The sequence below is a fragment of the Pelodiscus sinensis genome, chromosome 2 (assembly GCF_052426305.1).
Source record: "Pelodiscus sinensis isolate ZL-2025 chromosome 2, ASM5242630v1, whole genome shotgun sequence".
Classification (NCBI taxonomy): domain Eukaryota; kingdom Metazoa; phylum Chordata; order Testudines; family Trionychidae; genus Pelodiscus; species Pelodiscus sinensis.
The window spans coordinates 197,689,508-197,701,842 of NC_143053.1; the positions used below are offsets into that span (position 1 = coordinate 197,689,508).

Here is a 12,335-nt window from a genome sequence, read left to right on the forward strand (position 1 = left end):
CAGGTTTGGGGCTAACGCCACCCACCACGTCTCCGTATACCGTCCGTCTTCTATCCGTACCCAGGCCGTCAGGTAAGGGCGGATGTCCCTGTGGACACACTGCATCCAAATGGGCCCTCCGGTAGCCGCTCCCCCTTCGACCAAGTTGGCCCACACCATTGTTTGTCCACAGCCGGAGTCCACCAGTGCTTCCACGACGCGGCCCCCCCACCTTTATCCTCGCCATTACTTTACTCGGAAGGTTTTTGCAGTCCTGGGCTTCTGAGGTCATCACTGTCCCAAACGTACAGTCCATTAGGGGGCACTCCCGGTGGAAGTGGCCCTCCTGCCCTCATTGGAAACGTACCAGCTTACTAGGTGGCCCAACCTTCCGTCCGCTGTCTTTCTCGTTAGCAGGCCCCCCCCTCTCACCCTTGGGTTCCTCTACCGGGTTTCGCCACACGGGTGCTAATCTTTGCCCCCATGCTGACCCCGGCACTGCTGGCTGCCTCTGCTCTCCCCGCCCGGCAGGGCCCTTACTCACGACTGGTGTCCTGCCCGGCTGACCACTTCCCGGAGTCTTCCCGCGCTCCTCTGTCCCTTCCACGGCCATGAAATCCTCCATCAAGGTTACAGCCTCCGCTAGGGTTGAGGGGTGGTGCCGTCGAACCCACCTCTGTCCTTCCCCAGGTAATATCTGTATAAATTGTTCCAAAATGACTATCTCAGCCACCTGCATTCCCGTCTTGGGTTCAGGTTCCAGCCACTGCATCCCGGACTCCTTTTGGCGGTGGGCCACCACACGGGGCCAGTCTCCTGATCGGTATCGTTCTTACCGGAAACGCTGCCGGTACGTTTCAGGAGTTATCCCTACCTGATCTAATATGGCCTCCTTCACTTTATAGTAGTGGAACGCATCCCTCGCGGGTAACCCCCGGTACGCCATCTGGGTGGGCCCTGACAAGTGTTCTTCCGGCCATCTTGCTGCGGTGGCCACCCTTTCAAACGTCACGAAGAAGGCCTCCACGTCATCCTCTGGGCCCAACTTTGCTAATCGAATGGGCAACTGGGCCCCGCCAGCTGCGCCTTCCTCCTCTGGCAAGGGGGCTTCCCTTCTCCCTCGTTGGGCCTCCACCACCTGTTGATGTTCTGTGAGCTCTCTAACCAGCTGCCACTGTTGCTCTTGGAACTGCAACGCCAGCTGTTGCACGATCTGAGTCAGCTGGTGCTGCTGCTGACGCTGGTTCTCCATCACCCATTCCAACACCTTTGCCGGCTCCATTTGGCGGTCCCCTTAAAAACACAAACCTCCACCCTTATCCTTACTCTAGAGCCACCCCGGCTCTTCTAGCGCCCCCCCCCCTTCCACTCGGGGGCCAGTACCCACATTCTCCACCAGGTGTTACGGGGTACAGGGGCTCACCCCGTCCTGGGCAGTCCCGCCGCCCCGTTCACTGTCTCAGTCACTCCCGGTCTTCATTAAATGGTGTCTGGTCAACCCTCCCTTTGGTCGCCCAGACGATCCCTCGAGCGAGGAGATGAGGGGGGTCCGGGCCCACCCTCTCTCCAGACCCCATCCCAGGGCCCCAAGGCGGGGATGACTAACCTCTCTCCCCCAACCTGGCTGATGGGGCACAGAGCCTCAACACATCAGCCCACGGGCTCGAGTATGCACCTGCCCTGGGCTGCTTCCTCACGCCCTCGCTCGTCCGCTCACCAGTCGGCTTGTCCCGCTGTTTCCTTGTGCCTCTCATCCCTTCATCCGGCGTCCTACTCCTCCTCCTCGCCTCCCCTTCCCCTCCTGACTCTGCGGTTTTTATACCTGGGGAGGGTGCCGCCCCCTCCCCTCCAGAACGCCTGCACCTGCGTTCGCCCGCGGCTCCACCCTGTCCTCCCCAGCTGTCGTCACTCACCCCCGGCATCCTCCTTGCCATCGGCATCAGTGGGGAATAGGGCTGCCCAGGGGCATCTGCAGGGCCGCCCGCTCTGAGGCTGGCAGGATGGCGTTCCTCTCCTGTTGCCCCCGTCTCTCCCAGCACGGGGGGCACTTCCCCCGTGGTGCTCGGGGCTGCGTCGGTTAAGCCGCCTGCCGAGTGGCGCGTCCCGGCTGCCCCGCCGACCGCATCTTCGGCGGCTGCGAGAAAAGCCGCACCACTTCTCCCTGCCTCGCTGGGGGACACACCCTCTGTGCGGGGTTGCCTCACCCCGTCACCCCCCAGTGGTGTTCAGGGCCGCCTGCTGAGTGGCGCGTCCTAGCTGCCCCGCTGACCGCATCCTCGGCAGCAGCAGGAAAAGCTGCGCCGCTTCTCTCTGCCTCGTTGGGGGGTCACCCTTAGTGCAGGGTTGCCTCACCCCGTCACACCCCTCCTTGGGCAAAAGCAAATGAAACTTAAAAAAAAGTAGGTTACTTTAATATTCAAAAATTTGGAATGTCATTATTATTATTATTAGGGATGTGGAAGTATAAATGTGTAAACAGTTAACTGATAAGCATGCCCTGCACTTATTGGTTAATATTCATGGTTACTCCCAGGCTCCTACCCCACTCCTGGGGAGCCAGCTGCCACCTCTGCTGCTGCCTTTGCCTCTGCCCTCCATGCTGGAGCTGTGAAATTGACATGAAAGTTATTTAGTGAGAGCACATCTTCCCCTTGGCTTTCCTAACCCCAACTAGGCTGCTGTCTGTAGGCTCCTTGCTCAGAGAGTCTAGCCTTCGGACTCAACCCTCCACACTGCCCTTCTTCAGTTGGTAGAAATGCTCCTGGTGAGGACACACACCACCAACAGGAGGAGTGTACTAGCTCAGTAATTACTATAGTGGCTGTAAATTAATCTAATATAGTACTGTAGACATGCCTCTAGTCTCCTTCCCTGGGGTCCTCATCTAATCTCCCTTTCTTCCTCCCCAGCTCCTTAGCTAAGTCTCCCCCGCCCCTTCCTCTTCCTGGCTTCTTGTCTCAGGCTATTTGCCTAGCCTGTCTTATTTCTCCCTGCCACACTTCAGTAACTTGTACAATCTGTCTCCTATTCCTAAGCCAACTGGCTCCCAACTTCTTCCTCCTTTGCCCCTAACCCCCAGTGCAAGACTGTGCTTGGCCCTCAGTTTCTCTCACCTGTCCCAATCTTACCAGACTCCTTGTCCCAGTCTTTGCCTTTTTCTTCTCTTGCTCTGGTTTTTGCCTCCTCCAAAATGAGATTTCACTAGTGCCATCTCCTTGCTGCTTGGGTATCATCAGGGAGTTCACTTAGAACAGAGGAGAGACAGGCTCCATGCTCTCAGTTCCACTGCTTGACCCAGAACAGCTATTAAAAAAAAAAAAAGTCCAGCTTAACCCCATATCCCTGTGCTGGAGCATGCTTAGTTGCTCTGAGGGAATGTAGCATGTGTAGTCTGGTCAACTCTAGGAGCTGAGAGCTTTGAGCAGGTCTTAGTTGCTAAAGTCTACTGAGCATGTGTTGGGAGCTGTGGGATTTTTGTAACAGAGGTGACAAAAGCCACATCCCTGACATACTTGCCAATTCCTGCCAGATTTCAAGTCCCCTGCTCTAAAATATACGGTGCTAGAGCTGGTCAAATATTAAGTTGCTAGAAATTTTCAACGTGGACAATACAACGTATTTTCCCTAGGCCTTTCCTTGGAAACAACTGAATCGGTTTTGTCTGAAACAATAGGTTCAAAAAATTGGTCTATCTTTTCTATCATCAACCTGAGGCAGACAGAGCAAGGAAATATCAGCCAGAATGGTTATTCTGGCAAAGTTCTAAGCAACTGTGGTGAGGGGTGACCAACCCTTGGAGATCCCTCAAGCCTAATTTCCTTTGATGGAGTGCCTTGATCGTCACCAAGTCACAGGGTGGCTAGACAGCCTCAATCTATACCCTTGGCATTTTTCTCAGGGTATTGTGGCCCAATGACCCCAGTCCATATGCAGGTCTCTGCCACTCAGGGTGATACGGCCCAACAGTCTAAGTCCCTATGCGCATCCCTTATACTCAGGGTAATACAGCCCAGTGGCCCAAATCCATATGCACGTTCCTGTTACTCAGGGTAGTACAGCCCAATGGGCTAAGTTCATGTGTAAGTTCCTTATATCCAGAATAATACGGCCCAACAGCCTAAGTCCATTTGCAGGGAAAACTCTCCCACAAGGGGGTATCTATGGAGGGGGTAAGACAACCCAGGTCTGGGTCCCAACCCAGGGCCCTGTTGGCAGTGGCTCGGTCCACTGCTTTCTCAGCAGGGAATCCTGCCACAACACACAGAGCTCAGGGACCAGTTCCTTGCTCTGGGCTGCTTCCCGCCGGTACCTGGTAGATGTCTTCCTCGTCGTCTCACTCTGGTTCTGCAGCTCCTCAGGTAGCACCTCTCAGCCAGGCTGTTTCTGTTTGGTCTGGCTGCGCTTCCTCCCCAGGAGCTCCTTCAGCGCCTCCTTCCCCTTCAGCAGTCAGCCCTGACTGAGCTGCTCCCAGAAACTTTTGTAGTCAGCCTCCAGTGGGAACATGCCCAGCAGGGCTGTAGAGGTGGAGCCTTCTCAGCCAGCTGGACCAAGGTCACTCTTGTCAGCTACAGTGTGGGGTTGACACACCCTGTCACAAACTGAAAATAGGGACTTATAATGAGGAACTGCCGTACAAGCTTAATGGGTGATGCTACTAGCCCCACCTGGAATATATTCGCAAAATACAGTACTTGGCTTAATTTTCTCACCAGCATATTAATATTAAGTATGATGTTTGTTTCCAACCTGAACCATTGAAATAAGCTATAGGAACATGTCTGTCTTTTTCTGCGATGGGAATGAGTAATGAGAATTTGTATATTGCTACTTGCTAGTACGTTTTGTAGCATAATCCTTTGATTACATAACTTAAGTGGTAATGACTGACAGGAATGCCTTTTCTGTTAATAGTGTATAAACGGAAGTTTCCTTGGACATCTAAATTTTCCATGCTTTACATTGACAATCCAGTAAGTACATAATATGAAAGTGTATGCATAGGTGTACTGTCTATTTTATATTGTAAAGCAGGGGTGGGGAACCTCAGGCCCTGGGGCTGGATGTGATCCCCAGCTTGCCTGGATCTGGTCCCCTTAGGTTCAGGGCCACCCCAGCATTGGTGCTCTAGCCCCCCCGCTGCTCTACCGTGAGGCTGGAGCACAAAGAATCTACTAGCCTGGGAGCCCCAGGCTCTGGTGCGTGAGGGGAATGTGGGGAGTGTCTTTCTCCTTCTCAGTCAGGGGCCACATCAGTGAGAGTTTTGGGTTTTTTTTCGCTTCTCACAAGTGTGGTATGGGGCTTCCGGACTGATTTTTTTTTTGTGTGTGTGGGTCAGTGGCACCCAACTCAAAAAAGGTTCCCCACCTCTGTTGTAAAGGGACAGGTGAGAGAAATGTATACCTTTAAAAAGTTGTCTTGATAATTCTACTTTCAAGCTCCATTCTGAAACTTTTTTGTGGTAATCTATTTTTTAAACATGTAGGAGAATTTGACAAATGTTAGTTGCATCACTTTATGTGATACTGGAAGACTCTTCATGCTACAGTGTGATAGGTATGAACTGTGATTTACAAATTACTAACAAAGTATAGTTAAAAGTATTTTTGGAATTTTAGAAAAGGATCAAGAATATATTGCCACTTTTTCTTATTTGCCAAGATGAAAGTTAGGGTTTGTTTTGCACCATTTGGTGAGATGACCTGCTCTGAAAACAGAACAGAGAATAAGTCTGTCTTGAGTACAGAAATAAAGTTTTTAACTTTTTAAATGCCATCATTAGTTTTAACCTAAATTACATTTTTTGGGTAAAGTATATGGTTTCTCACTCAATTCAATATTATTTTGCCACATAGTTTCCTCCTCCCCGCGCCCCTCCTCCCCCAAATATAAAGCATTAAGGAGCTAGAAGCAATTTTGTTCTCGTATCTCATGAGTTTTTGTTTCATTTTCAGGTTGGCACTGGCTTTAGTTTTACCGATGATACGGGATATGCAGTAAACCAAGATGATGTAGGAAGAGATTTATACAGGTAAATTGTGCCACCTTACTCCATTTCTTTCTTTATGTTCATTCCTGTCCATCTCTGTTTCCCGAAAGCTAGCACTGCTGACCTCTTCTGGCCAGCTTCTAAAAACATTTTAATTAATATTTACGGAAAATAATTGTATTTGTTTTATTACTAAGAATTTTTGCATAACATTAGGATTATATGTAGTGGATACACTTATAGTTCATTCTAGTTCTAGAGAGATTTGCAGCACATATGGTGAATATTGCTGAATTCCATAAACTCTCTAGGGCAGGAATGAACTTTTAAGTGCCCCTAGTTATTTGTTTCAGTAACCAGTATGTTGAACAAAATTAAAATACTAAACATTTAAGGAGACATTAGTAGAGGGGGATAGATGGGGACTCAAAACAATGAGGAAAATTGCCAGCTTCAGTGTGCTTTTGTATCTTGTGCTGAACCTTTAATGTTTGGATATAGGAAACCGGGACCATAGCAGAATTTCTTGAGCTTTCCAGAAAGTCTGTCTGTCCTTCATGCCTTGCTCCATTCCTTTGTTCTCTGTACTTTCTATAGACACTTTTGGTTAAATGTTTCCTTGATTTCGGTTAATGCTTTTTAATGGCCATTTTCTCCTCTTGCTGGTTTCTAAGTGTCAGTCTGAAAAAATAAAACAAATAAATCTCCTACCTGAAACGTCCTCTTTTTAGGCAGCCTCTTTTCCTCGTGGTTCCCAGCCCTTCCTTAGCAAACTTTTGCCAGAGGTTCCTCAGCCAGTACATATCTCTAAAGCGATCAAAGTACTGGTAAATCAAGATTTAGGTTGAGATCTGGCATTGAGAGCTGCAGCAGGAAACTCCAGTGAAGTTTTACGAACATGGGGATCTGTTTGCATAGGTTTATTGCTGGAATAGGACTTGAGAATCTTAATAACTTATTCAAAATGGGTGGCCTGCCCCTATTGCTGAGAGGTTTTTGTTGCTTGTTTGTGAGATTTGGGAAAAAAACAAAGTAAAAGTTCAATTCTCTCCTTCCACTGGTCCTTTTGCAGAACAGAATCTTTAGAAGGGCAGAATGCTCCACTGAATATCTTTATACTAAGAATATTTACTTTATCACAAAATCTGTTGAGGGATGCATGTCCGTATTCCTAAACATTAGAATTTGATCTTAGAATCATGGTTACATGGTTATAGTGGCTATTGCTACAGCGACCTAGCCACACTCAACCGGCCAAATAGCCACATGTGGCTAGTGGCTAGTGTGTTGGACACCACAGTCCTAGAGGATGCTAAGCACTTAAGCATAGGGCTTTGCTGTTCCATGCTAAAGTGCTCTGCTCAGTTGGGCCAGCGTGCTAAGTACCTGGCATGATGGAGCCTCTGCTGTCTGTCTTCTCCTCTGAAGCACCATATGTTCAGACTTACCTTTTTGTTTGTGTTACTCCCATAGTAAATAGTTTACTGGTTTAGCTGGCAGACATCTTGGCTTTAATATGGAATTCAAGAAGTAATGTCTTAAATTTTGGAACTGCTTTTTGTTAGAGATTTTTCTCTAAGATTTTGTTACAAATGCCAGCCGACCTTCTATGTGGCTATTTACTGAAGGCATGTGACACATCTCCTTTTGCATAACATATATAAAGAAAAGCTAATTCAAAGCATTCATTGTTTATAGCTGTTTTTAGTTCTTTTAGCTTCAGGCTCTCCAAGCTGAAGAATAGCTAATCAAAGGGTAGTGTAGAAAACTGATTTCAGCTGTCCCTTTTATAGGGTTCTCATTTTTCATGCATCCCACCCCCCTTTCCTGCAAGTCAGAGGCGAGAGAAAGAAAGCAAGTCTAAAAAGCTTCATAAGAAATTTGGGTCTAGTTACAGGAAACTGAGCAGAAATGGTCAGGATTTTTAGCTGCCTGTGAAATCTCAACCTTTTATTTATTTATTTTTTTAAATGTATTTTCCGGTGTTCAGACCTGCTGACAGGGGGAATAAAGGGAGAAGCTGCCCTGTGGCCCAGCGATTCAAAGGGGACCGGAGCTCTGGCCACTGCCACTGCTGTAGTACAGGAGCTGGAGCCATAGACCCCTTTGAATCACCACTAGAGCACTGTTCTGCACAGCTCTGAGGGCTGGGGAGAGGCCCAGCACTGTGGCACCTCACCGCCACCCCTTCTAACTAAGGCCCCTTCCTGTGGCACGGAGCTGCCACATCCCCCCCCTCCGCACACACACCTTGCTCTGGGGCCCCCAGTGGTTGCCAGCCATGCTGCTTGTGGTTGCCTAGTGCGTTGGTAAATTCTTTCAATCTTATAAACTTAGTAATGGACCCTTGTACCTTCAGGCTGTCTACATTGGCACCCTTTTCCGGAAAAGAGATGCTAATGAGACACTTCGGAATTGCAAATTCCGTGGGGGATTTAAATATCCCCCGTGGCATTTGCATGAACATGGCTGCCGCTTTTTTCCAGCTCGGGGTTTTGCCGGAGAAAAGCGCCAGTCTAGACGGGATCTTGCGGAAAATAAGCCCTTTTCCTTGAAAGTAGGAATAAGGGATCTTCCGGAAAAGGGCTTATTTTCTGCAAGATCCAGTCTAGACTGGCGCTTTTCTCCGGCAAAACCCCGAGCCGGAAAAAAACGGCAGCCATGTTCATGCAAATGCCGCGGGGGATATTTAAATCCCCCGCGGAATTTGCTATTCTGAAGTGTCTCATTAGCATCCCTTTTCCGGAAAGGGGTGCCAATGTAGACACAGCTCCTAAGTGTTGGTTGCCCAGTTATTGTCACAGTGGTGTCTGTAGGTTATTCTGTGACACCGCTTCAGAAAGAATCATAGAATACTAGGACTGCAAGGGACCTTGAGAGGTCATCAAGTCCAGTCTCCTGCCCCCATGGCAGGACCAAATACTGTCTAGACCATCCCTGATAGACATTTATCTAACCTACTCTTAAATATCTCCAGAGATGGGGATTCCACAACCTCCTTGGGCAATTTATTCCAGTGTTTGACCACCCTGACAGTTAGGAACTTTTTCCTAATGTCCAACCTAAACCTCCCTTGCTGCAGTTTAAGCCCATTGCTTCTTGTTCTATCCTCAGAGGCCAAGATGAACAAGTTTTCTCCCTCCTCCTTATGACACACTTTTAGATACCTGAAAACTGCTATCATGTCCCCCCTCAATCTTCTCTTTTCTAAACTAAACAAACCCAGTTCCTTCAGTCTTCCCTCATAGGTCATGTTCTCTAGACATTTAACAATTCTTCTTGCTCTTCTCTGGACCCTCTCCAATTTCTCCACATCCTTCTTGAAATGCGGTGCCCAGAACTGGACACAATATTCCAACTAAGGCCTAACCAGTGCAGAGTAGAGCGGAAGAATGACTTCTCATGTCTTGCTCACAACACTACTGTTAATGCATCCCAGAATCATGTTTGCTTTTTTAGCAACGGCATAATACTGCTGACTCATATTCAGCTTGTGGTCCACTATAACCCCTAGATCCCTTTCTGCAGTGCTACTTCCTAGACAGTTGCTTCCCATTCTGTATGTGTGAAACTGATTTTTCCTTCTTAAGTGGAGCACTTTGCATTTGTCTTTATTAAACTTCATCCTGTTTACCTCAGACCATTTCTCCAATTTGTCCAGATCATTTTGAATTATGACCCTATCCTCGAGAGCAGTCGCAACCCCTCCCAGCTTGGTATCATCTGCAAACTTAATAAGCATACTTACTATGCCAAGACAGCACCCTTCTTAGCATGGTCATAAGTCAAAGGTAGTTGCAATTTCATCTCTCTGCCTTCTTTGAAGGACTTCTTTGTTTCCTTCTACAGGACTGTTATAGCTTCATTAGTTGAAACTGTTAAAAAAGGAGTTCCACTGAGACTGAGGGAAAACAAAAGTTAGTTAAACTTTTCAAATGATACTTGAAACTCTAAATATGCTGCTTCAAAAACTTTTGCTCTTTACTCATCAATTTAAAAATGCTGTGGCCTGTGATCTTTAATTCTGCTGCTTTTTCCAGAAAATTTGTGAACACTGGGGCAAAAGATTGCTCAGTCCAGAGCAGGATATTTCACACACTCATTATAGGAAAAGTAGGGTTTTTTTTTTTTTAAATGTCATAGACCCTAGGGATATGAGTTTTCTAATGGAGAGTATTAATCCTGACAAACATCTTATAAAACTTTACATGGGATTCTGCTGTGTATATAGAGTAAATCTACTTTAACATATATTGCTTAATTGGAGTGAGATTAATTTCTGTGTAATCCTGATTTATACTTTTATTTATGTTTCAGTGCGCTCATCCAGTTTTTCCAGCTCTTTCCAGACTATCAGAAAAATGACTTCTATGCTACAGGAGAAGTGAGTCAGTTAACCTTTTTATTTTTTACTTTCAAGAAAACTGTCTTAATAATTCTCTGTGAGCATAAAAAATAAATCGTCATTGCTCTGACTATGCTCAGTGACAACAGAGTAGAAGCCAGTGAGCAGAATGATGTGAAGGTGGAAAGAAAACATTGACTCTTCTCAGGATAGTAGAGCAAAGTAGGAGCAGTCACTCTTTCTCATGTAAAGCTTGTATTTTTTCTTAGCAACTACAAAATATTTGAAATATACTGTAATTCTTTAGATATACCAATATCTGTTTCTTAATTTTTATACTGACATATTTCACTCTTAAGTGTGTACACTCTTCACTTTCTATTCTTATTGCTTCAGGATGAGATCAACTATAAAAAGATGTAGATCTCTCATTTGTGTGCATCCAGGGAACAGTAGTCATGTACATCTTTTTTTTAATTATGTGTATTTTTTTTCCAAGCACTGTGTTGAAAAGCAGTCTGTTAATGTGGTCTTTGTCTTGGAAGTACAGTATATGGAAACAGGTCATCAGCCTGTTTTCCCAAAGCATAATGTAGCTAACTTTTGGATGGAAAAGCTTTGGTTTATTGTTTTGATGCACACTGGGTTTATGATAGTAAGCTTAGGATCCTACAAAGATCTGATCTTTCTGACTGTAGCTTTTTCCTAGAACTCATTTTTGCGTTAATTCCATGGAAGTTTAATGGCAAACTTTGTAGCACTTTCAGCCTCTAAATTTAGTTTCCTATTTTTGCAGCAGGAACTTTTAATTGCTCCATTGAGATAAGTTTCAATCTTAATGGAAGTATCTAGTGAACTTTAATTTCAGATGATTCTTTTTGACAATCTAATGTAAAATTTTAAAATGCAGCAAAAACAACTTTGAAAATGACATGGGGGGGGGGGGGGGGGGGGGTCCATGTTTAATTTCCTGTAAGGACTTTATTATAGACTTAATCCACAAATACAAATATGACTTTCCTAATTTTCAACCCTACATACTCCACAAGGGAGCTAAAAGACTTGCTCGCTTCCTTTGGTTTGTGCCTAACCAACAGAAACAGTAATTGGTATGTAGCTAACAATTCAAATGCATGAGCCAGAAAGCTAGAGCGTGAGATCACTCCCTTTAGCTGTCTGGGCTCTGCACTGCATGATAGGAGTAATTAGTAAAAACTTACTTTATCAGAGAAATGTGTAGGAGGAAGTATTATCCTGAGTCCCTATGCAGTCTGGTACCATTATGTGCTAGCTGAGTTGTTTAAAGTGTAGCCAGAAGACCAAATGTGACCTCTGGCTTTTTTTTTTTTTTTGGTCTTGTACTGTAACTTCAAAATTAGGCAAAAACTAAAGAACAGCAGGTTTTATTGCTGTGGAACTCAAATGGACATTTCTGTCAGTCTGTTAACAAAGAAGCAAGTATGAACCAATAGTGTGTATTTGAAGGCATGAACAGGCATAGCATGTGATGAGTTGCCGGTGCAGCACTCAGGGTATGTCTACACTACCCCACTAGTTCGAACTAGCGGGGGTAATGTAGTCATCCGCAATTGCAAATGAAGCCCGGAATTTGAATTTCCCGGGCTTCAATTGCATGAAGCCAGCCGGCGCCATTTTTAAATGCCGGCTAGTTCGAACCCCGTGCCGCGCGGCTACACGCGGCACGGAGTAGCTAGTTCGGATTAGGCTTCGTGGAATGAGGAGTACAGCTAGTTCGGATTAGGAAGCCTAATCCGAACTAGCTACTCCGTGCCGCGTGTAGCCGCGCGGCATGGGGTTCGAACTAGCTGGCATTTAAAAATGGCGCCGGCCGGCTTCATGCAAATGAAGCCCGGGAAATTCAAATCCTGGGCTTCATTTGCAATTGCGGATGACTACTAGCGGGTTTGAACTAGCGGGGTAGTGTAGACATACCCTCAGTGAGCCAAAGTTTATTTGCCTTGAGCTATGTAAACCAAACCTTATTTGTTGTTAATTATTTGTATA

General features: G+C 46.3%; 1 protein-coding gene and 1 long non-coding RNA gene across 2 annotated transcripts in view; one reads left to right on the top strand and one right to left on the bottom strand.

The window, feature by feature from the left end:
- CPVL (carboxypeptidase vitellogenic like) overlaps window positions 1-12,335 on the top strand; it is a 116,437-nt gene that overhangs the window by 44,638 nt on the left and 59,464 nt on the right. Inside the window, exons 6-8 of the mRNA XM_075922149.2 lie at window positions 4,891-4,949; window positions 5,931-6,007; window positions 10,283-10,349. Coding sequence (XP_075778264.1) covers window positions 4,891-4,949; window positions 5,931-6,007; window positions 10,283-10,349 — 203 coding nt within the window. The remainder of the gene's footprint in view (window positions 1-4,890; window positions 4,950-5,930; window positions 6,008-10,282; window positions 10,350-12,335) is intronic.
- On the bottom strand, window positions 1,967-7,060 carry LOC142827310 (uncharacterized). Its single transcript, XR_016348949.1, has 3 exons — window positions 6,677-7,060; window positions 4,289-4,577; window positions 1,967-3,282 (listed from the first exon to the last, which is right to left on the bottom strand). It is a non-coding gene; the product is annotated as an uncharacterized LOC142827310 (long non-coding RNA).